At 42.5% G+C, this 26,635-nt stretch overlaps 1 protein-coding gene across 1 annotated transcript in view; it reads left to right on the top strand.

Annotated features, from left to right (window-relative positions):
- fancd2 (FA complementation group D2) overlaps window positions 1-25,649 on the top strand; it is a 174,055-nt gene extending 148,406 nt beyond the window's left edge. Inside the window, exons 37-43 of the mRNA XM_072281001.1 lie at window positions 299-370; window positions 3,722-3,760; window positions 7,298-7,372; window positions 16,366-16,440; window positions 21,803-21,949; window positions 23,597-23,680; window positions 24,648-25,649. Of these exons, the coding sequence (XP_072137102.1) occupies window positions 299-370; window positions 3,722-3,760; window positions 7,298-7,372; window positions 16,366-16,440; window positions 21,803-21,949; window positions 23,597-23,680; window positions 24,648-24,731 (576 nt within the window). The 3' untranslated portion in view covers window positions 24,732-25,649. The remainder of the gene's footprint in view (window positions 1-298; window positions 371-3,721; window positions 3,761-7,297; window positions 7,373-16,365; window positions 16,441-21,802; window positions 21,950-23,596; window positions 23,681-24,647) is intronic.
- The last annotated feature ends 986 nt before the right edge of the window (window positions 25,650-26,635 follow it).

A 26,635-nucleotide genomic window follows, 5' to 3' on the forward strand; every position in this document is an offset into this window, starting at 1 on the left:
CACTTTGACATGAAAGAATCTTTTTCTGTTGATCAGTGTGGAAAGAAGCAAACTAAATCCACTGTGATTCAATGTTGTAAATCAATAAAACACGAAAACTTCTGGGGGGGGCGTGAATACTTTTTATAGGCACTGTATACCAATGAGATGTTTATACTTGAAACATTATCCAGTGCATTTGTTTTGTGAAGGAGATAATAGCTGTTTGTGCTGTAGCATAAAGCTAATAAATGGGGAACAAATGTGATGGTTTTGCTATGTCTTTTTCAGCCCTACTTTAACACAGCTTTGGTCTCAGGTGCAGGTAGAGAAGCTGTTACGGTGGAATCTAGCTGTGCGGGACTTCCATATCCTTGTAAACCTTGTTAAGGTAAATCAATTTATTTTCTTGTAAGAGTACGTAGTTTTTTGTCTCGATCAATCAACAAGAAAATGAGTTGCTTACTCTTGTTCTGCCATTCAGTAAGAGGACTCTTGCATGTTTTGCTTAGCTTTTTTTAATTCATTCATTCATTTACAACAGAGATGAGGAGGAATTTCTTTAGCCAGAAGGTGGTGAATCTGTGGAATTTATTCCTACAGTCGGCTGTGGATGCCAAGTCATTGGGTATAAATATAGCAGAGTTCTTGATATAAGTTCTTGATTAGTAAAGGTGTCAAAGGTTACGGGGAGAAGGCAGGAGAATAGGCTTTAGAGGGATAATAAATCAATCATGATTGAACAGCGGAGCAGGCTCAAACTGAATGGCCTAATTCCACTCCCATGTTTTATATGGCATCACTGGCAAGAGAACCCCAAGTCTCTTTAGAACTGTATGCAAGATAAGCTCCATTCTCTAAGGGACAACAGTGAAGCAAATGTTTTCCTGACATCAATCCACTGAAGGAACTCGGCGGGTTGAGCAGTCTCCAAGAGTGGGAAAGAATTAACATTCCAAGTCAAAACTAGGCCTAATGCAGAAGCCCCCAGTGCCCAGGCCGTGCTCTCATCTCGCTGCTGCCATTGGGAAGGAGGTACAGGACCCACACAACCAGATTCAGGAGCATTCATTACCTTTCAACTATCAGGCTCCTGAACCAGCATGGATAACTTCACTTACCTCAACTCTGAATGGATTCCACAACCTATAGACTTATATTCATGGACCCTACCACTCATGTCCCCAATATTATTTATTTATTTATTTATTTAAATTTGCATAGTTTGTCTTTTGCACATTTGTCAGTTTATGTACAGTTTTTCATTGATTCTATTGTATTTCTCTTTTTTACCGCAAATGCCTGGAAGAAAATGAATAAATTTACTTTGAGCTCTGATCTTTGAAAATTTTGACAATTCCTTTCCATCTACAGATGCTGCTAGGCCAGCTGAGTTCCTCCAGCAGATTGTTTATTGTTTCAGATTCCAGAATCTGCAATCTCTTGAGCCTTTTTGGCAATCTGAGGCTTTAGACAAGTCATTTTAATTCTAGAATTTGTTTAATTAACTGATTTGGTAAATTTTCCAGGCTGTTGATGGCATTTGAATTGATTTCACTGGATCATCAGTCTGTATCTCTGTATTTCCAGTCTTAATGATCGTACTTCTGAGGTTAATAAAAATCTACCACCTCAAACTTAAAATGCAGTGGATTCCAGTTAATTGGGACACATCAGGACCAGTACATTTTGGCCCAAATAAATGGTTGCGCTAAATAGCCAAAGTTTCATGGAAAGTTAAAAAGTATATATAAAAAAAAGACAATCTATCATTTAACTGAGTAAGAAATTATGTATTTAATTGAAATACAGAACAAATTAGAACACCGTCAATACTACTGGTGGTTGGCCGTCATATCCAACAATGACATGAATCCTGTGCAGGAGAGATTTTAAAGTGGAAAACCCGTTGCTCTGGGCAGCTGCACTCTGTTGATCTTTGAAGTCTGGGTCCAGTTCTACGAGTAGACATCACAATTGGTGTCTTTCCTGGTTGCAGTGGATGACCATGACTTCTGTGCCTCGCATTGCCTTTCATCTCCACGGAGTGTTGCACTTGAGAAAATAACCTGGATTCCTTTCTCACTATAGATTTCACCCTCCCAAGTCCACCAGAGCTAACTTGGGATGCTAGAACAGGCATGTCCCTATATCACTGGGGTATGGGACCCACCAGCTACCTCACCTGGTTTAGCATACCTGTCAAAATGATGTACTAGGGTGTGGCCACCCCTGCATGCAAACAGCTGCTTGGAGCCACAGATGAGAACTGACTGCCTGGTGGTGACCAAAGGTAACATTCAAGATGATAATCAATACCTTCAATTCTTCATAGTTCCTAACTTGTTGAAATAGTGAAATAGTTTAATTTTCACTCCCATTTCTGGCATTTCCAAGCTTGAAACTGCAGTGAACAAAACAATTCTGAATTGTCTTACTGCTTATTTTTTGCCAAATATCAATAACAAAAATCCTGTCCAAACACAAGCAATTGATGTGATTTCAAAACTGTTCACTCTAAGCACAGTATAGTGTTTAACAGCCACACAAGTTAATGTGACTGATGCTAGTTAGAAACTATTCGGCAACTGTCTCCTGTCCCAATTAAGTGACATAGTGTACGAAATAAATTAAGGGAATCCCAGCTATTTACTCAATTAGTTTTTGTTCTTTAAGAGTTGTCCCAGTTAACCAAAATCCATTGTATTTGATTGTTGCTATTTGTCAAAAAGATTGTCAAAATTATATAACCTGCTGCATTTGAGACCTGTGTTAGCTTCACAAGTTATCTGGGTAGGACAGGTAGTTTTGTTCCTCCCAGTGTTTCCAAAAATAAATATTAAAGATACTAGCTTTATTTGTCACATATTCATTGAAATGTACAATGAAGTGTATCATTTGCATTAAATCAAATCATCAAGCTTTGTGCTGAACAGCCTTAAGTGGTGCTATACTTATGGTACCAACTAACCTTAACCTTGTGTCTTTGAAATGTGGGAGGAAACCAGAACATCTGGAGGAAACCCTCATGGTCACAGGAGGAACTTAGTAAGTCTTCACAGACAGCGGCAGGAATCAAATGCCAATCATACAGCTGATGCCCTAAAGTGTGGCATTAACTGTGATGTTGCCATGCCGACCTACTTTTCCAAGTACCGCTGTGATGTGGCTATGATGTTATATGCCGTACGATCTTGGGATATTCATTTTCCTGTTCTTGTGTACACTCAGATTCTCCCTTTACTAATAAAGGTAATGTAAAGATCCTGAGAGAGTGGCCATTACAGTGTTTAGTGTTTTGTGCTAATTCTACAATGGTTTGCTTATGTGAATGTTAATATGAACCTTACTTTAGTATCTATCTATTTGCTTTGGTTATAGTTAGTGTTGGCGTGTGGCCAAGTGGTTAAGGCATTCGCCTAGTGATTTGAAAGTCGCTAGTTCGAGCCTTGGCTGAGGCAGCGTGTGTGTCCTTGAGCAAGGCACTTAATCACACAGTGCTCTGCGACGACACTGGTGCCAAGCTGTATGGGTCCTAATGCCCTTCCCTTGGACAACATCGGTGGCGTGGAGAGGGGAGACTTGCAGCATGGGCAACCGCTGGTCTTCCATACAACCTTGCCCAGGTCTGCGCCCTGGAAACCTTCCAAGGCGCAAATCCATGGTCTCATGAGACTAACGGATGCCTATATAGTTTGGGAAAATCTATTTTTGTGTTCATTAATATTCTCTAATCTCATAGGTGTTTGACAGCAGGCCAGTACTGGGTGTTTGCCTCAAGGTAATCAGCTTATTAAGTTTTCGTTTGTCAACGGTCAATTTATTTCTTAAGAGAAAGACCTTGTATATCTACTGAAAAAATTATGCAAAACAAAATGATTACAATAGGCAGAGTTTATGAATATTGGGACATTGGGGTGGGATTTCCACTATGATGTGCTATTAACTAAAAATAGAAATCAGTGTCCCATTTGATAATTTAATTTCAAACATTTAAGATTTGCCAGCTTACCAACTGTAGATAAGATTGTAGCATTCCTGCAATTCTATCTCTTTTTACTAAGTCTTGGTTTTGAGCCAATATCCTAGAAATAACCTAGACTGAGGTTCCTGAACATTACTGTGAGTTTCAAAGTCATACAGTTAGGGTACAGAGGAATCCTGGGGTCCAAGACCATAGTTCAGTGAAAGTAGCAATGCAAGTGGAAAGGGTGGTAAAGAAGGTATATGGAATGCTTGCCTTCATTGGATATTAAGAGTTAAGAGAGTCATGCTGCAGTATAAAGCTTTAGTCAGATCACACTGGGAGTACTGTGTGCAGTTCTATATAGAACATAGAAACTTACAGCACATTACAGGCCATTCGGCCCACAATGTTGTGCTGACCATTAACCTATTCTAGAGACTGCCTAGAATTTCCCTAGCTCATAGCCCTTTATTTTTCTAAGCTCCACGTACCCATCTAAGAGGCTCTTAAAAGACCCTATTGTATCCGCTTTCACCACTGCTGCCAGCAGTGCATTCCACGTACCCGCCAGTCTCTGTGTTAAAAACTTACCCCTGACATCCCCTGGGTATCTATTTCCAAGCACCATAAAACTATGTCCCGTCGTCTTAGCCATTTCAGCCCTGGGAAAAAGCCTCTGGCTGTCCACACGATCAATGCCCCTCATCATCATATACACCTCTATCAGGTCACCGCTCATCCTCTGTCGCTCTAGTGGCCCTATTACAAGAAGGCTGTGGAGACTATGGAAAAGGGGCGGAATAAGAATTATTATCACCAGCATGTGTCATGAAATTTGTTAACTTCGCAGCAGCAGTTCAATGCAATACACGGGGTTCAATGTCCATTGAGGAATTGGATGGCAGAGGGGAAGAAACTGTGCCTGAATTGCTGAGTGTGTGCCTTCAAGCTCCTGTGCCTCCTGCCTGATGGTAACAGTGAGGAAAGGGCATGCCCTGAGTGCTAGAGGTCCTTAATAATGGACGCTGACTTTCTGAGAAACCACTCTTAGAAGATGTCCTGGGTACTTTGTAGGCTAGTACCCAAGATAGAGCCGACTAAATTTACAACCCTCTTCAGCTTCTTTCGGTCCTGTGCAGTAGCCCCACCCCATACCAGACAGTGATGCAGTCTGTCAGAATGCTCTCCACGGTACATCTATAGACGTTTTTGAGTGTTTTTGTTGAGATACCAAATCTCCTCAAACTCCTAATGAACTATAGTCACTGGCTTGCCTTCTTTATAGCTGCATCAATATGTTGTGACCAAGTTAGGTCCTCAGAGATCTTGACACCCAGGAACTTGAAACTGCTCACTCTCTATGTTCCCTTGTCTTATCCTTCCTGAAGTCCACAATCCTCTCTTTCATCTTACTGACATTGAGTGCCAGGCTGTTGCTGTGACACCACTCCACTAGTTGGTATATCTCACTCCTGTACACCCTCACGTCTCAATCTGAGATTCCACCAATAATGATTGTATCATCAGTAAGTTTATAGATGGTATTTGAGGTATGCCTGGCCACACAGTCATGAGTATAGAGAGAGTAGAGCAGTGGGCTAAGCACACACCCTGAGGTGCACTGGTGTTGATAGTCAACGAGGAGGAGGTATTATCAGCAATCTCCACAGGTTTCTGGTTAGGAAGTTGAGGATTCAATTGCAGAGGCCGAGGTTCTGTATCTTCTCAATCAGGATTGTGGGAATGATGGTGTTAAATGCTGAGCTATAGTCGATGAACAGCATCCTGACATAACTCCCTTGTCCATTCGTCCCCCCCCATCCCTCCCCACTGATCTCCCTCCTGGCACTTATCTGTGTAAGCGGAACAAGTGCTACACATGCCCTTACACTTCCTCCCTTACCACCATTCAGGGCCCCAAACAGTCCTTCCAGGTGAGGCAACACTTCACCTGTGAGTCGACTGGGGTGATATACTGCGTCCGGTGCTCCCGATGTGGCCTTTTATATATTGGCGAGACCCGACGCAGACTGGGAGACCGCTTTGCTGAACATCTACGCTCTGTCCGCCAGAGAAAGCAGGATCTCCCAGTGGCCACACATTTTAATTCCACATCCCATTCCCACTCTGAAATGTCTATCCATGGCCTCCTCTTTTGTAAAGATGAAGCCACACTCAGGTTGGAGGAACACCACCTTATATTCCGTCTGGGTAGCCTCCAACCTGATGGCATGAACATCGACTTCTCTAACTTCCGCTAGGCCCCCTCATACCCCTTCTGTTACTTATTTTTATGCACACATTCTTTCTCTCACTCTCCTTTTTCTCCCTCTGAATATACCTCTTGCCCATCCTCTGGATCCCCTCCCCCCCTTGTCTTTCTTCCCGGACCTCCTGTCCCATGATCCTCTCGTATCCCCTTTTGCCAATCACCTGTCCAGCTCTTGGCTCCATCCCTCCCACCCCCGTCTTCTCCTATCATTTTGGATTTACCCCTCCCCCTCCAACTTTCAAATCTCTTACTCACTCTTCCTTCAGTTAGTCCTGACGAAGGGTCTCGGCCTGAAACGTCGACTGCACCTCTTCCTAGATATGCTGCCTGGCCTGCTGCGTTCACCAGCAACTTTGATGTGTGTTGCTTGAATTTCCAGCATCTGCAGAATTCCTGTTGTTAGCATCCTGACATAGGTATTTGTATTGTCCAGGTGGTCTAAGGCCGTGTAAAGAGCCATTGAGATTGTATCTGCCGATGACCTATTGTGGCAATAGGCAAACTGCAGTGGGTCCAGGTCCTTGCTGAGGCAGGAGTTCAGTCTAGTCATGACCAACCTCTCAAAGCATTTCATCACTGTAGATGTGAGTGCTACCGGGTGATAGTCATTAAGACAGCTCACATTATTCTTCTTAGGCACTGGTATAATTATTGACTTTTTGAAGCAAGTAGGAACTTCCGCCTGTAGCAGTGAGAGGTTGAAAATATCTATGAATACTCCTGCCAGTTGGTTGGCACAAGTTTTCAGAGCTTTACCAGGTACACCGTCAGGACCTTCCGCTTTGCGAGAGTTCACCCTCTTTAAAGACAGCCTAACATTAGCCTCCGATGTTAGAAGGGGTTTATCAGAATGTTATCTCAATTGAAACTTCTAACCATTACATATCAGACAGAAATACATTGTTTCAATCTGATTTATGATGGTTAGAAATTTCAGTTTCTCCACAATTGCTACCAAATGTCACAAACAAAATGAAAGTACATTATTTGACTCTGCACAAACAGTATAATTTTGTTGGATTATTTGTTTGATTGAATTATATTTTTGATCTAATAAATGTTTTTTTCTTGTGATGCAGCATGGACGTCTTTTTGTTGAATCTTTCCTTAAGCAAGGCATGCCACTCCTTGACTACAGCTTCAAGAAGTATCGGGTATGGACTTCTGGCAAAGATTTTAAAACTTGTAGTTGCAAACAATGTCAGAATGGGAATGGGAAGAGAAATAAAAATGGGTGGCCACTGGGAGATCTTGCTTTTCCTGGCGGGTGGAGCGTAGTTGCTTGGCAAAGCGGTCTCTCAATCTGAGTCAGGTCTCATCGATATACAGGATGGCATGAACATTAATTTCTCTAACTTCCAGTAGTGCCCCCCCCCTTCACTTTTCTCCATTCCCATTTCCCACTCTCACCTTATCTCCTTATCATTTTCCTCTGGTGCTCCTCTCCCTTTTCATTCTTCCTCCTCTCCTATCAGATTCCTCTTTCTCCAGCCCTGTATCTCTTTCACCAATCAACTTCCCAGTCCAATACTTCCCCCCTACCCTTCCCCACCTCCTGGTTTCACCCATCACCTTGTGGTTCTTCCTCCCCACCCCCACTTTCTTACTCTGACTCCTCATCTTTTTTTCCAGTCCTGATGAAGGGGGTCTTGGCCCGAAACATCAACTGTACTCTTTTCCATACATGCAGCCTAGCCTGCTGAGTTCCTCCTGCATTTTGGATTTCTAGCATCTGCAGATTTTCCCTTATTTGTTACTGGAATCTTACTAAAATGTTTTATAGTTTTCTTTATCATTTACTATTTCTTCAGGTAAGGAGGCAGGCAAGGAATTTGTTCCCAATCCTCTGAAATATTTTCTGCCTGCTTATGATCACATCTGAAATAAGTTATTATCTTGATTTCCTTCCGTCCCTACAAGAAGTGCCTCGTCTGTTGCAGTCAATTGAATTTAGGAAGCACAGGTGCAATTCAAAAAACCACATGTTTTTTTGATTTGAGCAAACTCAAAAAAACAAATGCGCAGTCATGCCTCGATAAAGCAAGTCAGCAAGTTAGACCAGTGTGGAGGATTTAATAGAAGACAGTCTTTTTCCTCAACACACATAAAAAAATGCTGGTGATGCAGCAGGCCAGGCAGCATCTATAGGAAGAGTACAGTTGACGTTTCGGGCCGAGACCCTTCGTCAGGACCTTTCGTCTTAGCCCGACACGTCGACTCTTCCTATAGATGCTGCCTGGCCTGCTGTGTTTACCAGCATTTTTTATGTGTGTTGCTTGAATTTCCAGCATCTGCAGATTTCCTCGTGTTTGAGTCTTTTTCCTCAGTGGTTTGATTGAGGCATGGCTGAGCAAGTGCGTGGATGTCAGCGAGTTAGACTGGCGGGAAGGATTTAAAAGAAGATAGCTTTGTAGAGGGAGACAGAGTAGGAGGGCTTTGGTTCAAGGAGCTTCAGCGATAACAGTTCGAGGCGAGGTAAGCTAATTGTGAAGAATAGGAAGTATGTCTGTGAGGCCGGTGTTCTGTACTGGGTGTCAGATGTGGGATGTCCGGGAGACTTCCAGCCTCCCAGATGGGCACATCTACATCAAGTACATCAAGCTGCAGCTCCTTAGGGACCACGTTAGGGAACTGGAGATGCAGCTCATTGACCTTTGTCTGGTCAGGGAAAGTGAGGAGGTGATAGAGAGGAGTTATAGGCAAGTAGTCACACTGGGGCCTCAGGAGACGGATAAGTGGATAACAATCAAGAGAGGGAAGGGCAAGAATCAGATACTAGAGAGTACCCCTGTGGATGTGTTTGGGTACTGTTGGGGGGATGGCCTACCTGGGGGAAGCAACAGTGGCTGCGCCTCTGGTACAGAGTCTGGCCCTGTGGCTCAGAAGGGTAGGGATAAGAAGAGGATGGCAGCAGTGATAGGGGATTCTATAGTTCGGGGGCCAGACAGGCGATTCTGTGGACACAGGAAAGAAATGTAGATGGTAGTTTGCCTCCCAAGTGCCAGGATCCGGGATGTTTCTGATCATGTCCACAATATCCTGAAGTGGGAAGTAGAACAGCCAGAGGTCGTGATACATATTGGTACCAACAACGTGGGTAGGAAAAGAGAGGAGGTCCTGAAAACAGACTACAGGGAGTTAGGAAAGAAGCTGACAAGCAGGACCTCAAAGGTAGTAGTCTCGGGATTTACTACCTGTGCCACGTGACAGTGAGTATAGGAGTAGAATGAGGTGGAGGATAAATGCGTGGCTGAGGGATTGGAGCAGGGGGCAGGGATTCAGATTTCTGAATCATTCGGACCACTTTTGGGGCAGGTGTGACCTGTACAAAAAAGACAGGTTGCACTTGAATCCGCGAGGGACCAATATCCTGACAGGGAGGTTTGCGAAGGCTGTTGGGGGAGAGACTAAACTAGAATTGCTGGGGTGGAACTGAACTGAAGAGACAGAGGAAGGTGCGGTTAGCTCACAAATAGAGAAAGCTTGTAGGCAGTGTGACAGGGAGAATAGGCAGGTGACAGAAGGGATGCACTTACACTGATGGTTTAAGATGTGTTTATTTTAATGCAAGAAGCATCATGAACAAAGCGGATGAGCTTAGAGCGTAGATCAGTACTTGGAGCTATGATATTGTGGCCATTACAGAGACTTGGATGGCTCAAGGGCAGGAATGATTAACTAGAGGGCCAGGCTTTAGATGTTTCAGAAAGGACAGGAAGGGAGGCAAAAGAGGTGGGGGAGTGGCGCTGTTGATCAGAGATAGTGTCACGGCTGCAGAAAAGGAGGAAGTCATGGAAGGGTTGTTTACTGAGTCTCTGTGGTTGGAAGTTAGGAACAGAAAGGGGTCAATAACTCTACTGGGTGTTTTTTATGGACCACCCAATAGTAACAGGAACATCGAGGAGCAGATAAGGAGACACATCCTGGAAAGGTGTAATAATAACAGGGTCGTGGTGGTGGGAGATTTTAATTTCCCAAATATTGATTGGCATCTTCGTAGAGCAGGGGATTTAGATGGGGTGGCGTTTGTTAGGTGTGTTCAGGAAGGTTTCCTGACACAATATGTAGATAAGCCTACAAGAGGAGAGGCTGTACTTGATCTAGTATTGGGAAATGAACTTGGTCTGTCAGTGGGAGAGCATTTTGGAGATAGTGATCATAATTCTATCTCCTGTACAACAGTATTGGAGAGGGGTAGGAACAGACAAATAAGGAAAGCATTTAATTGGAGTAAGGGGAAATATGAAGCTATCGGGCAGGAACTTGGAAGTATAAATTACGAGGGGTGGTTGATAAGTTCGTGGCCTAAGGTAGACGGCGTCAATTTTAGAAAACCTAGCACATTTATTTTTCCTACATTTACACACTTAGTCCAGCGGTCATGGAGGATACGGATCCCTTCTTTGTAGAAGACGGCATCTTGGACCTCCAGAAGTGGTCCACAGCAAGGGTGATTGATAAGTTCGTGGCCTAAGGTAGAAGGAGATGAGTTATACAGTTCTCGTTACATGCACGTGCAGTTCAACTCTTTGAGTGATCATGCAGAAAGTTTAAAGTTAATAACTCATCTCCTTCTACCTTAGGCCACAAACCTATCAATCACCCCTGCTGTGGGCCACTTCTGGAGGGCTAAGATGCCGAATTCTACAAAGAAGGGATCCGTATGCTCCACAACTGCTGGACTAAGTGTGTAAATGTAGGAGGAGACTATGCTGAAAAGTAAATGCACTAAATTTTCTAAAATTGAGTCCTTATACCCTAGGCCATGAACTTATCAATCACCCCTCATACTTCCAAGTATGGAAGTATGTGGGATTGAGTTTTAAGAACTAAGAGGTAATGTTGCAGCTATATACGACCCTGGTCAGACCCCACATGGAGTACTGTGCTCAATTCTGGTTGCCTCACTACAGGAAGGATGTGGAAACCACAGAAAGGGTGCAGAGGAGATTTACAAGGATGTTGCCTGGATTGGGGAGCATGCCTTATGGGAATAGGTTGAGCGAACTCGACCTTTTCTCCTTGGCACGAAGGAGGATGAGAGGTGACCTGGTAGAGGTGTATAAGATGATGAGAGGCATTGATCGTGTGGATAGTCAGAGGCCTTTTCCCAGGGCTGAAATGGCTAACATGAGAGGGCACAGTTTTAAGGTGCTTGGAAGTACGTAAAGAGGAGATGTCAGGGGCAAGTTTTTTACGCAGAGGGCGGTGAGTGCATCAAATGGCTGCCAACAACGGTGGTGGAGGCCGATACAATCGGGTCTTTTAAGGGACTCCTGGATAGGTACATGGAGCTCGAAAAATAGAGAGCTATGGGTAACCCTAGGTAATTTCTAAAATGAGTACATGTTCTGCACAGCATCGTGAGCTGAAGGGCCTGTATTGTGCTGTAGGTTTTGTATGTCTCCATATTTTCTATGACCTAATCCTATTCTTGTGTCTCATGCTCTTATTGTGTAAAGTCCACTGAAATTATAATGTCCCTTCTCATTGAACATTTGATGGCAAACATTTTCCCTTCATTGCTGGGGGAAAACTCCATCAAATGGAGGTTGGAACTTCCTTTTTATCCTGGATAATGGGCTACATGACTACAAGACCAGAGTTTGTGCGGCTTCAGACATGGTTATAAGCTGCACTGGGGCCCCACAGAGGACTGTATTGGCTCCCTTCCTGTTTACCCTGTATACCTCGGACTTTAGATACAACACTGAGTCATGTCATCTGCAGAAACTGTCTGATGACTCAGCAATAGTTGGGTGTATAAAGGGAGGATGGGAGAATGAATACAGGGCCCTGGTGGAGAACTTTGTCAAATGGTGCAAGGTGAATCATCTGCAGCTTAGCATCAGTAAAACAAAGGAGATGGTGATGGACTTTAGGAAGTCTAAGCCTGGACTGCTCCCTCTTACTATTGATAGTCAGCATGTGGATGTGGAGAGGACCTGCAAGTACCGGAGGGTGCACCTGGATGTCAGACTTGAGTGGAGCACCAGCACAGAGGCTGTGTACAAGAAGGGCCAGAGTGACTTCTACTTCCTGAGGGGATTTAACATATAGAACACAGAATAGTACAGCACAGTACAGGCCCTTCGGCCCACATTGTTGTACCAACCCTCAAACCCTGCCTCCCTGCCTCCCATATAACCCCCCACCTTAAATTCCTCCATATACCTGTCTAGTAGTCTCTTAAATTTCACTAGTGTATCTGCCTCCACCACTGACTCAGGCAGTGTATTCCACACACCAACCACTCTCTGAGTAAAAAACCTTCCTCTAATATCCCCCTTGAACTTCCCACCCTTACCTTAAAGCCATATCCCCTTGTTTTGAGCAGTGGTGCCCTGGGGAGGGGGCACTGGCTATCCACTCTATCTATTCCTTTAAATATCTTGTATACCTCTATCATGTTTCCTCTCATCCTCCTTCTCTCCAAAGAGTAAAGCCCTAGCTCCCTTAATAACTGATCATAATCCATAATCTCTAAACCAGGCAGCATCCTGGTAAATCTCCTCTTTACCCTTTCCAATGCTTCCACATCCTTCCTATAGTGAGGCAACCAGAACCGGACACAGTACTCCAAGTGTGGCCTAACCAGAGTTCTATAGAGCTGCATCATGACCTTGCGACTCTTAAACTCTATCCCTCGACTTATGAAAGCTAACACCCCATAAGCTTTCTTAACTACCCTATCTACCTGTGAGGCAACTTTCAGGGATCTGTGGATATGTACCCCCAGATCCCTCTGCTCCTCCACACTACCAAGTATCCTGCCATTTACTTTGTACTCTGCCTTGGAGTTTGTCCTTCCAAAGTGTACCACCTCACACTTTTTCGGGTTGAACTCCATCTGCCACTTCTCAGCCCACTTCTGCATCCTATCAATGTCTCTCTGCAATCTTTGACAATCCTCTACACTATCCACAACACCACCAACCTTTGTGTCGTCTGCAAACTTGCCAACCCACCCTTCTACCCCCACATCCAGGTTGTTAATAAAAATCACGAAAAGTAGAGGTCCCAGAACCGATCCTTGTGGGACACCACTAGTCACAACCCTCCAATCTGAATGTACTCCCTCCACCACGACCCTCTGCCTTCTGCAGGCAAGCCAATTCTGAATCCACTTGGCCAAACTTCCCTGGATCCCATGCCTTCCGAGTTTCTGAATAAGCCTACCGTGTGGAACCTTGTCAAATGCCTTACTAAAATCCATATAGATCACATCGACTGCACTACCCTCATCTATATGCCTGGTCATCTCCTCAAAGAACTCTATCAGGCTTGTTAGACACAATCTGCCCTTCACAAAGCCATGCTGACTGTTCCTGATCAGACCATGATTCTTTAAATGCCCATAGATCCTATCTCGAAGAATTTTTTCCAACAGCTTTCCCACCACAGACATAAGGCTCACTGGTCTGTAATTACCCAGACTATCCCTACTACCTTTTTTGAACAAGGGGACAACATTCATCTCCCTCCAATCCTCTGGTACCATTCCCGTAGACAATGAGGACATAAGGATCCTAGCCAGAAGCTCAGCAATCTCTTCCCTCGCCTCGTGGAGCAGCCTGGGGAATATTCTGTCAGGCCCCAGGGACTTACCTGTCCTGTAGTATTTTAATAACTCCAACACCTCCTCTCCCTTAATATCAACATGCTCCAGAACATCAACAGATTTATGTCCATAAGACCATAAGATAAAGGCGCAGTAGGACATTCAGCCCATCAAATCTGCTCCACCATTCAATCATGGGCTGATCCAATTCTTCCAGTCATCCCTACTCTCCTGCCTTCTCCCCATACCCTTTGATGCCCTGGCTAATCAAAAACCCATCTATCTGTGCCTTAAATACACCGAATGACTTGACCTCCACAGCCTCTCATCGCAATAAATTCCACAGATTTACCACCTTCTGACTAAAGTAATTTCTCCTCATCTCTGTTTTAGATGGACATCCTTCAATCCTGAAGTCGTGCCCTCTTGCCCTGGACTCCCTTACCATGGGAAATAACAATCTGTTCAGGCCTTGTAACATTTGGAATGTTTCTGTGAGATTCCCCCCCCCCCCCCATTCTCCTAAACTCCAGGGAATACAGCCTAAGAGCTGCTAGACATTCTTCATACGGTAACCCTTTCATTCTTGTAATCATTCTTGTGAATCTTCTCTGAACCCTCTCCAATGTCAGTATATCCTTTCTAAAATAAAGAGCCCAAAACTGCGCACAAACTCCGTGTGGTCTCACGATTGCCTTATAGAGCCTCAACATCACATCCCTGCTCTTATATTCTATACCTCAAGAAAATAATGCCAACATTGCATTCACCTTCGGCACCACCAATTCAACCTGGAGGTTAACCTTTAGGGTATCCTGCACAAGGACTTCCAAGTCCCTTGACATCTCTGCATTTTGAATTCTCTCCCCATCTAAATAATAGTCTGCCTGTTTATTTCTTCCACCAAAGTGCATGACCATACACTTTCCAACAATGTATTTAATTTGCCACTTCTTTGCCCATTCTCCTAAACTAAGTCTTTCTGCAGGCTCTTTGTTTCCTCAACACTGCCCACTCGTGCACCTATCTTTGTATCATTGGCAAACTTAGCCACAAATCCATTACACCCATAGTCCAAATTATTGACATACATCTTAAAAAGCAGGGTCCCAACACTGACCCCTGTGGCAGCCAGCCAGAATAGGATACCTTTAATTCCCACTCTGTTTTCTGCTGATCAGACAATGCTCCACCCATGCTAGTAACTTCCCTGTAATAACATGGGCTCTTACCTTGCTTAGCAGCCTCATGTGCGGCACCTTGTCAAAGGCCTTCTGAAAATCCAAGTACACCACATCTACTGTATCTCCTTTGTCTACCCTGTTTGTAATTTCCTCAAAAAATTGCAGTAGGTTTGTCAGGCAGGATTTTCCTTTCAGGAAGCCATGCTGGCTCTGGCCTATCTTGTCATGTGCCTCCAGGTGCTCCATAATCTCATCCCTAACAATCGATTCCAACAACTTCCCAACCACTGATGTCAGGCCCACAGGTCTATAGTTTCCTTTCTGCTGCCTCCCACCCTTCTTAAATAGCAGAGTAACATTTGCAATTTTCCAGTCATCCAGTACAATGCCAGAATCCTTTGGAGTATACAGGCCTTTCCTTCACATGTTCTAGTCTGTTGTCGCCAGTGCAGTCTTCAGTGTGGTGGTGCGCTGGGGCAATAGCATCAACATAGGTGATGCCAACAGGCTCAATAAACTGATTAGAAAGGCTGCTCTGTTATAGGAATCGAACTGGACACACTGGAATCTGTGGTAGAACAAAGAACCCTATGGAAAATCCTGCCTATTCTGGACAATGCTTCTCATCCTCTGTACATCACCTTGGCTGAACAGAAAAGCACTTTTAGTAATAGACTGAGACAACTGTGCTGCTCCAAAGAGCGTTATGTGAGGTCATTCTTACCCGAGTCTACTAGGCTCCATAATGAGTCAACCTATAGCCGGGGAAGTGATGACCCCTCCTGTAACACACATCAAAGTTGCTGGTGAACGCAGCAGGCAGGCAGCATCTCTAGGAAGAGGTACAGTCGACGTTTCAGGCCGAGACCCTTCGTCAGGACTAACTGAAGGAAGAGCTAGTACTCTTCCTTTTTAGTCTCTTACTAACTCTTTCTTCAATTCGTCCTGACGAAGGATCTCGGCCTGAAATGTCGACTGTACCTCTTCCTAGAGATGCTGCCTGGCCTGCTGTGTTCACCAGCAACTTTGATGTGTGTTGCTTGAATTTCCAGTATCTGCAGAATTCCTTTTGTTTGCGTTTTTAAACCCCCTCCTGTTAGACTGTTTAAGGTAACTTACTTTTCATTCATCCTTACTTCTTTTCTAATAGTTGTAAATCTGTGCACTTGCAATGCTACTATGACACTGTAATTTCCTTTGGGATCAATAAAGTATCTATCTGTTTATCTATCTATTTATAATGATCAAAAAGGAATTGTTTATTTTGCAATAGGTTAAGAGGGATAGTTATAAGTTCACCTTACCAAAGCAATTTAAAAATTTTTTTAACTTAATGGCATTGAATTATTTTCTCCCATAATTTATAACTGAGCACTGAGGATATTTTCTTTTTCTCTTAAAGGATGACGTTCAGAGTTTGCTGAAAGCTCTACAGCTGAGCACTCGTCAGCTGCACCATATGTGTGGACATAGCAAGGTATCAGTGCAGCATAAAAGGCTATTGAGTTGCAAGTAATTAGTACTGGCCAGCTTTCCTAGTTTGTTTGAATTTCTTGTAGGACTATCTGTAAATTCAGATGTAAACTCTGCTGCAGAGTTATTCTAGTCAACTTTGTATTTGACTGGTTAAATTAATATAATTGCTCTAAGTTACAAGAATCCTCTAAGGTTGTTTAAGTAACATGGGTGAGGAAAATGTGGGAAATATAGACATTTGACTTCTTGACTTCTGCATTAAAAATACGAGAAATTATTTTATTATTCTGTAACTCAGTAAAAGCAATATCATTATTCACTTATTCTGAAATTATGTTTCTGAAGTCATAGAATTATACAGTACAGAAATGGGCTTTTCAGCCTTCCATGTTCTTGCTGACCATATACTGTTGTCTTGCCTCCTCCACTGAATCACTGTAAAAGACCACATAAGCAGTGAATTGAATGAAGATCTATACAAACTCTGCACTTTTAAATTGGGTGCATTTATTAGTTTTGACAAATATTTGAATTCAATAAATGCACTAGTTTACACTTAGTGTTAATATCTTTGTTATTATAAAGTAAAATGATCTGGTAAAAGGGTCATTTTGTGTCAGCGGACTAAAGACTAAACATATCACCATATTGAAAGATTGCATTTGTGAAAAAGTCAGAATAAGAAACCATAAGAAATTCGGCCCATCGAGTCTGCTCAGCCATTCCATCATGGCTGATCCCAGATTCCACTCAACCTCATACACCAGCCTTCCCACCATAACCTTTGATACTCTAACCAATCCGGAAACTTACCAATTTTCACCTTAAATATACACACAGTCTTGGCCCATAGCTGTCTATGGCAGAGCATTCCACAGGTATACTACTCTTTGGCTAACAAAAAAATCCTCCTTACCTCAGTTCTAAAGGGTCGCCCCTCAATTTTGAGGCTGTGCCCTCTAGTTCTGGACACCCCCGACATAGGAAACAACCTCTCCGCGTCCACCTTATCTAGTCCTTCCAACATTCCATACGTTTCAATGAGATCCCCCTGCATTCTTCTAAATTCCAGTGAGTACAGGCCCAAAATTGCCAAATGCTGCTCATATGTTAACCCTTTCATCCCCAGTATCATCCTCTTGAACCTCCTCTGGACTCTCTCCAATCCTTTCTGGGATGTGGAGCCCAAAACTGTGAATAATAGTGTCTTATAAAGCCTCAGCACAAGGGCTCATAAGTCCCTTTGCACCTCTGATATTTGAATTTTCTCCCCATTTAGATAATAGTCTGCACTTATGTTCCTTTGAACAAAATGCATTATCGTACATTTCCCAACACTGTATTCCATCTGCCACTTTTTTGCCCATTCTTCCAATTCGTCTAATTCCTTCTGCAATCCAATTGCTTCTTCAGCACTACCTACCCCTCCATTTATCTTTGTATCATCCACAGACTTTGTCACAAAACCATCAATTCCGTTATCTAAATCAGTGACAAACAATGTGAAAAGTAGCAGTCCCAATACTGACCCCTGAGGAACACCACGTCATTGGCAGCCAACCAAAAATGACCCCCTTTATTCCCACTCACTGCCTCCTTGCTGTCAACTAGTCCTCTGTCCATGCTAGGAACTTTCCTGCGATCCCATGGGATTTTATCTTGTTAAGCAGCCCCATGTGTGGTAACTTGTCAAGTGCCTTTTGAAAATCCAAGTGAATGATATCTTTTGCCTCTCCTCTGTCTGCCCTGCTTGTTACTTCCTCAAAGTACTCTAACAGATTTGTCAGGCAAGATTTCCCTTTACAGAAACCACGCTGACTTTGACTTATTTTATCATTAGCCTCGAAGTACCCCAAAACTCATCCTTAAAATGGACTCCAGCACTTTCCCAACCACTGAGGTTAGGCTGACTGGCCTAAAATTTCCTTTCTTTTGCCTTCCTCCCTTCTTAAAGAGTGGAGTGACATTTGTAATTTTCCATTCCTCCAGAATCAAGTGAATCTTGAAAGATTCTTGGATTTCAGCAATGCATTTGATAAGCTACCCCATGCAAGGCTATTGAGAAAGTAAGGAGGCATGGAATCCAAGGGGACATTGCTTTGTGGATCCAGAACTGGCTTGCCCACAGGAGGCAGAGAGTGGTTGTAGACAGGTCATATTCTGCATGGAGGTCGGTCACCAGCGGAGTGCTTCAGGGATCTGTTCTGGGACCCTTACTCTTCGTGATTTTTATAAATGACCTGGATGAGGAAGTGGAGGAATGGGTTAGTAAGTTTGCTGATGACACAAAGGTTGGAGATGTTGTAGATGGTGTGGAGGGCTGTCTGAGGTTATAGCGGGACATTGATAGAATGCAAAACTGGGCTGAGAAGTGGTAGATGGAGTTCAACCCAGATAAGTGTGAGGTGGTTCATTTTGGTAGGTCAAATATAATGGCAGAATATAGTATTGATGGTAAGACTCTTGGCAGTGTGGAGGATCAGAGGGATCTTGGGGTCCAAGTCCATAGGATGCTCAAAGCAGCTGGGCAGGTTGACTCTGTGGTTAAGAAGGTGTACGGTGTATTGGCCTTCATCAATCGTGGAATTGAATTTAGCAGCTGAGAGGTAATGTTGCAGCTATATAGGACCCTGGTCAGACCCCACTTGGAATACTGTGCTCAGTTCTGGTCGCCTCACTATAGGAAGGATGTGGAAACTATAGAAAGGGTGCAGAAGAGATTTACAAGGATGTTGCCTGGATTGGGGAGCATGCCTTATGAGAATAGGTTGAGTGAACTCAGCCTTTTCTCCTTGGAGTGACGGAGGATGAGAGGTGACCTGATAGAGGTGTATAAGATGATGAGAGGCATTGATCATGTGGATAGTCAGAGGCTTTTTCCCAGGGCTGAAATGGTTGCCACAAGAAGACACAGGTTTAAGGTGCTGGGGAGTAGGTACAGAGAAGATGTCAGGGGTAAGATTTTTATTCAAGAGAGTGGTGAGTGTGTGGAATGGGCTGCCGGCAATGGTGGTGGAGGTGGAAACGATAGGGTCTTTTAAGAGACTTTTAGATAGGTACGTGGAGCTTAGTAAAATAGAGGTCTATGGGTAAGCCTAGTAATTTCTAAGGTAGGGACATGTTCGGCACAATTCTGTGGGCCCAAATGGCCTGTATTGTGTTGTAGGTTTTCTATGTTTCTATCATAACCAATGCATCTGCTATATCTTCAGCAACTTCTTTCAGAATCTGGGATGTAGTCCATCTAGTCCAGGTGACTTAGCCACCTTAAGATCTTTGAGTGTGCCTGGTACTTCATCCTTTGTAATAACAATGGTACTCACTCCTGCTCCCTGACACTCATTGACCTCTGACACACTGCTAGTGCCTTCACAGTGAAGATTGATGCAAAGTACTTATTAAGTTTATCTGCCATTTCTTTGTCCCCCATTACTACCTCACCTGCATCATTTTCCAGTGGTCCAATATCAATTCTCACCTCCCTTTTATTCTTTGTAACTGAAAAAAAAACTTTTTAATATCCTATTGACTAGTTTGCCAATTATATTTCATCTTTTCCCTTCTTATGGCTTTTTAGTTGCCTTTTTGTTGGATTTTTAAAACTTCCCAATCACCCAACTTCTCCACTCACTTTTGCTACATTATATGCCCTTTCCTTAGCTTTTATGCAGTCCTTAACTTCCCTTGTCATCCACAGTTGCCTACCCCCACCATTTTGAGAACCACTTCTGTGGGACATATTTATCCTGCGCCATGTGAACTATTCCCAGAAACTTTAGCTGCCTCTGCTCTGCCACCATCCCCACCAGTATCCCATTCATATCCACCTGGGCAAGCTCCTTTCTCATGCCTTTAATTCCCTTTATTCCATTGCGATACTGATACACCTGACTTGTGCTTCTCCCTCTCAAATTACAGTAGGAATTCAATCACATTATGATCACTGCTTCCTAAGGATTCCATTACCTTAAACTCCCTAATAAAATCTGGATTATTACGCAACATCCAGTCTAAGATAGCCTTTCCCCAAGTAGGCTCAAACACAAGCTGCTCTAAGGCATTCAACAAATTTTCTCTCTTGTGATTCAACGTCAACCTGATTTTCCCAACCCCTTGCATATTGACGCCCCCATTACAATTGTGACGTTGCCCTTATTACATGTTCTTACCAGCTCCCTTGCCGTTTCTTAACTCCACCCACAAAGACTCAACATTCTCTGACCCTCTGTCACTTCTTTCTAAAGATGTAATTCCATCTCTTAACCAACAGAGCAGTGCTAACGCTTATGCCTTCCTGCCTGTCCTCTCAATACAAAGCTCCCAACTATAATGTTCTTTCAGCCACGACTCTGATGTCCACAATGTCATACTGACCAATCTAACTGCACCACGTGTTCATCCACCTTATTCCAAATACTACCTGTATTTAAATACAGCACCTTCAGTCCTACATTCTTTATGCTTTTGAATTTTGCCTCTGTGGTACAATATAACTCTGCACTGCTGCGGTTGTACCCAATCATTGGCTTGTCTTTTCTTATTATACCCATCAACTACTTGTAAACCTGCTGGCTCATTCAGACCAGCTCTGTCATACTGCATCCCATCCCCCTGCCATATTTGTTCAAACCACTCCCAACAGCTTCAGCAAACCTGCCCGCAAGGATACTGGTCTCCCTTGGATTCAAGTGATTCTGTAAGTCCCGGTATGCAGCATTGGTGTAGCCACGTGAACCCCTAAGCTTCATGGTAGCGTAACCATAAGACATAGGAACAGAATTAGGCCATTCAGTCCATTGAGTCTGCTCCATTGTAATGCTATTACAGCACAGCTGACCCAGGTTCAAATCTGCCCTGTCTGCAAAGAGTTTGCACTTTCTTCTGGGTGTAGCGGTTTCCTCTTGTTACCAAAGACATAGAGGTTAGGTTAATTGGTCATAGTTAATTGCGTGGTGAGGGCTCATTGCACCATAAGGGCCTGTTGCCATGCTGTATCTTTAAATAAAATAAATTAATAAAATAAGATGAATCAAAAAGATCATTATATTGCTTAAAATATCTAATACGGTTGAATACTTAAAAAAACATCTAGGTTGGAAGGTACACTTCAAGAAAATAAGCAAGTTATTTTAATGTTTTTAAGAGCTTTCCTTTTTCACAAAAGGTACCTGAAAACAAGGTGGACTGTGATATGAATTAGCTGTTGATCTTTTAATTACTAATATTTCGTCGTATAAGTAAGTGAAATACGAGTAATGATGCAATGTTAATACATTTTAATGTTAGTGATGTTATCAGAAGAACATGAACTTTCAGGCTTCATTGTAACAAACTTTACCTTCTCTTTCCTATGGTTAACTTAGATCAACCAAGATACTAATCTTACCAATCATGTCCCATTGTTGAAGAAGCTGTTGGAACTATTTGTGTACCGAGTTAAAGCAATGTTGACCATCAACAAATGCCAAGATGCATTCTGGCTAGGAAATCTCAAAAACAGAGATCTGCATGTGAGTGTATATATTTAAATAAAAGTACAGATCTGTCTGTTGGCTTGTCAAAATAGAATTATGTTCTGCCAAGTTATTACATGCTTCACCGAGGATCATCACATTGTCGTAGTGGAGAGGCTTGTGAGCTCCTGAGATCCCAAGAGAGATGCATCTGGAGCTTAGCTCGTGTTAAGGTCACCCATGATGGTGAGGTCAAAGGAGAGGTTCCAGACAAAGCAATCCAACAAGACCTCAATGCTGTAGCTGGTGGAAGGTGATGACACATCACAATGGCAGTGAAGGGTCCCCACTTGCCTTACGTGCCATGCCACTGGACCCTGACCTCGATCTGTCAAGGGCCACGTAGTGGCTGCCCGTGCATCAGCCTCCCCACATTAAACAAAGTCACACACAGGCATTTTCCATTAGGGGAATAACCCCTTAGGAGAACATCATATTCAACTCGAGTAATCACACTGCATGTCTTTCCTCCACCTCCCCCTCATACCCCATCCGTTATCTATTTATATACACATATACTTTTTCTCTCTCTCCTTTTTCTCCCTCTGTCCCTCTCACTATACCCCTTGCCCATCCTCTAGGTTTTTTCCCCTCCTCCCCCTTTTCCTTCTCCCTGGACCTCCTGTCCCATGATCCTCTCGTATCCCTTTTGCCAATCACCTGTCCAGCTCTTGGCTCCATCCCTCCCCCTCCTGTCTTCTCCCATCATTTTGGATCTCTCCCTCCCCCTCCCACTTTCAAATCTCTTACTAACTCTTCCTTCAGTTAGTCCTGACGAAGGGTCTCGGCCCGAAACATGACTGTACCTCTTCCTAGAGATGCTGCCTGGCCTACTGCGTTCACCAGCAACTTTGATGTGTGTTACATGTCTTTCAGTTGTGTTTGCTTGTTTGTGGGTCTGAAAGTTGTACTCAATGCAGAAGCTTAGAATATTCCCTTCAATGTCTTGCACCTCCCTCCTAAATTAATATGTGAGCTTCCTTTCAAACTCGTTCTTTCCCAGGTCTTTCAGTGTTTTATTTTTGTCTCACCTTATTAGGTTCTTTTTAATACGCTCCAAAGGCATCACCTAATCATCACCATTTCCTGATCCATCCCGTCTTCTGTCTCCTTCTATCCAACTTTCTTGATGGTGGCTAGGATTCACCTTTGCAATTCCCTACCATGTGTTTCTCATTTTTAATAAGAACACTGCAAATCCCAAATACTAGTTTGCAAATGGTTCTAATAATTCTGGCATTAGTGTTCCAAGTCATATAATAGCTTTGGCAAACAATGACTGAAAAATGTCTTATGATCTATATCCTCAAATGAAGTTCTGCATTTTCTTCTATTGTGGCTGCTGATGTTATTCACCAATTAATGTTACTAAATTGTTACATTCATACAGAAGGACAAACCAGGGAAATGTGGTTTACTGGTAGGATATGTGCATATAGTTATCCTTAGTTCTATTGAGGGAGGGAAGGCCAGATGGAATGGAGAATAAACAGAAAGTCACAGCGGGTTTCTTCCAACCTTTTCCTTCTGTTACCCATCTCTGTTCTCCCTTGGAAATTGTTTATGTGTACCTTGAGCAGTGTATCAGAATGAAACCTTCAATGGGATAAATACAGCTGGTTGAGTGATTGTTACTTTAAACAGGGGGAAGAGATCTTAACCCAGGAATCCCAGCAGGAGATTGGGGATGAAGAAGAATCACAGTTACCTGAAGATCATGAGGAAGAGGTAAGCTTCGGGAGGGTACTCGTACTGTGAGAGTGACTATGATAAAGTAAGCTGTCAACATTTGCTGTTGTGTGCTGGGGCAGCAGGCTGAGGGTCGCAGACACCAACAGAATCAACAAACTCATTCATAAGGCCAGTGATATTGTGGGGTTGGAACTGGACTCTCTGACGGTGGTGTCTGAAAAGAGAATGCTGTCCAAGTTGCATGCCATCTTGGACAATGTCTCCTATCTACTACATAATGTACTGGTTGGGCACAGGAGTACATTCAGCCAGAGACTCATTCCACCGAGATGCAACACAGAGCGTCATAGGAAGTCATTCCTGCCTGTGGCCATCAAACTTTACAACTCCTCCCTTGGAGGGTCAGACACCCTGAGTCGATAGGCTGGTCCTGGACTTATTTCCGGGCATAATTTACATGTTACTATTTAACTATTTATGATTTTATTACTATTTATTATTTATGGAGCAACTGTAACGAAAATCCAATTTCCCCCGGGATCAATAAAGTCTGACTATGACTATATATTTGGGATAATATTGGGCCAGCTGATTGGATGATTATATAATACTTGGTTATTGATATCAGTAAATTCCAAAATTTGTCATTATGTTAATGCAAGCTAGGTACTATGATACAGATTGTACAAAGTATTAAAAAATCATCCAGTCAGCTGGTCCAATATTATAATTGTGTAAATGGAAATAAGTTACTTTGATACAGATTGTACAAAACAGTCCCCCAAAGTTAAGGTAATGCTTGGCCATAGATTATAAAGTGGTATTCACACCTGAAACGTCAGATCTCAGTTACAAACAAGGTATCAAATCCAAGGAAGGTAATGCAATGAGCCACAGATCATAGATTGTAAAAGGAAAAAAGACTGTAATGTGGGAATGAATCATGCTTTTATTATAGTATCTACAAAGGAAACAAAAAGCTGTACAATTTGCTTTCTTGCAGGAGATGGAAGAGGAAGAGGATGGTGGATGTGAGTCTGACACAATGAAAACTACAAAAGATGATGAAGACTCTGACAGTGATTAGGTCTTTATTGACCATATCTGTGCTGGTACACCAAGCAATTGAAGTTGTTTACTAATATATGCAAATCAACTGCTAGCTTTAGTGAGGAGCTGTGGATTATGTATAGGAGGGTTTGGAAAATCTGATGTAATCTTTGGAATTGATATGTGTGTAAATGATCATCTTTAATGGACTTGGTTCAAGATTCATTAAAGCGTTTCAATGGTCATCAAACAGAGTTTGAGGCACTTGAAGATGCTGAAGGTATTCACCTTACCCAGCTTATTTGGATAGTAATCACCACTACTCATTGAGCTGTGAACAGTAAATTTTTTTTACCTGCTTTGTCTCTTAATAGCACACATTAATACTGTACTGTAATGCTTTGAAGTGTCACTAGGCCTGTCAGATGTTCAAAATTTGTAGATTTTAGATTTGAACAACTGAAATACTATTGCTCCCTGATTTGATATTCGTTAATTATATAAATTAAAAGTCAATTGCTTTCATAGAAGTTGCAGACTTAATGGCATAATTTACCGGAAGTCCTCTGTAAGAACCTAGAATCCCTTATTTTTGTTACGTTCTTAATTTGAATGTTTCAATGCTCTGACTAATTTTGATGTTTAAGGTCAACTTTATAACTTTATTTTGAATTGGGGATCAGGTATCACATTAAGCAGATGAATTACAAGGGTGATCTTTTGAAGGAGAGATGACTGTTTTTATCTAATTATGGATTGTTTTGAAAGCTACATTGCATGTCAACAGGATATTGATCTTGGAGTTGGTGATGTCAAAGTTTGCCTTAATGCCCTCTTCCATTATTTTTTGCAATTGTAAGTAAAGTATTCTCTTGAATTCTTTCTTTGTCAATCACGGTTTGTTTATTATATGAACTGTATAATTGTAAATTGTTTTGTTAACAAGTTGTGTTACAGTACAAAAAATTAAAATGTTGACTTTTTGTGAGATATTTGTTGAATATTCAAGTTCCAGTTCAAGTTTAGTTGCCATTTAACCATACACTGGAATACAGCCAAACGACCTCTGGGACAAGGTGCAAAACACAGAACCAAGAGTCAGACACATCACATATAATTACAATAGCAGTAAAACATACAGTTACAAAAAAAATTAATAAAATAGCCCAAGTCCCTGAGTCTCATGGCCTGTGGATTAATGGTGCATGGATGTTTTGTTGAGTTCTGTTCATTTGGACTATGTAGGTATTTAGTGGGCATGTGCACTTCCCTGTTATATGCATGCACGCCAGAGGAAAAAGGGGAATTGTGGGATGAAATGTTGGTGGCCCTCATGTATTGAACTGAGATATTGAGAGTAAAGTTGTTTAAATGACAGGATTGGGCGTTAACAGGGGTAGCAGAGGATGATTTCCAGTTATAGCATTCCGCTGGCATTTGATGAGAGTAAGCCTTATGAAAGCTGGAAAAATGAAACTGGAATGTGGACTCATGTTATGGAACTGGAGAAGAAGATGCAAGCCTTGGCTATTGCGTTGTTACTTTCGGGAAGTGCGAGAGACTGTGATGGGAAATTTGGTGAAAGACTTGAACAAAGATGACAGTATGAATACACTAATAAATACAGTTGACTCTTTTTAAGGAAGAAAAGGACAGATGTATGAGGCATATTCAGACTTTGACAAATTTTACAGAGATAATTCTTTAAAATGTGGCCAATTATGTTAGTGATTTTGAACAAAAGTACAGTTACGTGCATAAATACAAAATGAAACTCCTTGATGCTGTATTAGCTTTTTAAATTGTTGGATATTGCATGTCTAGACAAAAAGGACAAACAGCTAGCATTAACTCCATGTACAGAACTTGCATTTGCACCTGTGAAATCAGCACTGAACAGAATTTTTGGAGAAAAAGCCTCTAAAACAAAAGTCAGAATTA

Source organism: Mobula birostris, chromosome 16, assembly GCF_030028105.1.
Source record: "Mobula birostris isolate sMobBir1 chromosome 16, sMobBir1.hap1, whole genome shotgun sequence".
Lineage (NCBI taxonomy): Eukaryota > Metazoa > Chordata > Chondrichthyes > Myliobatiformes > Myliobatidae > Mobula > Mobula birostris.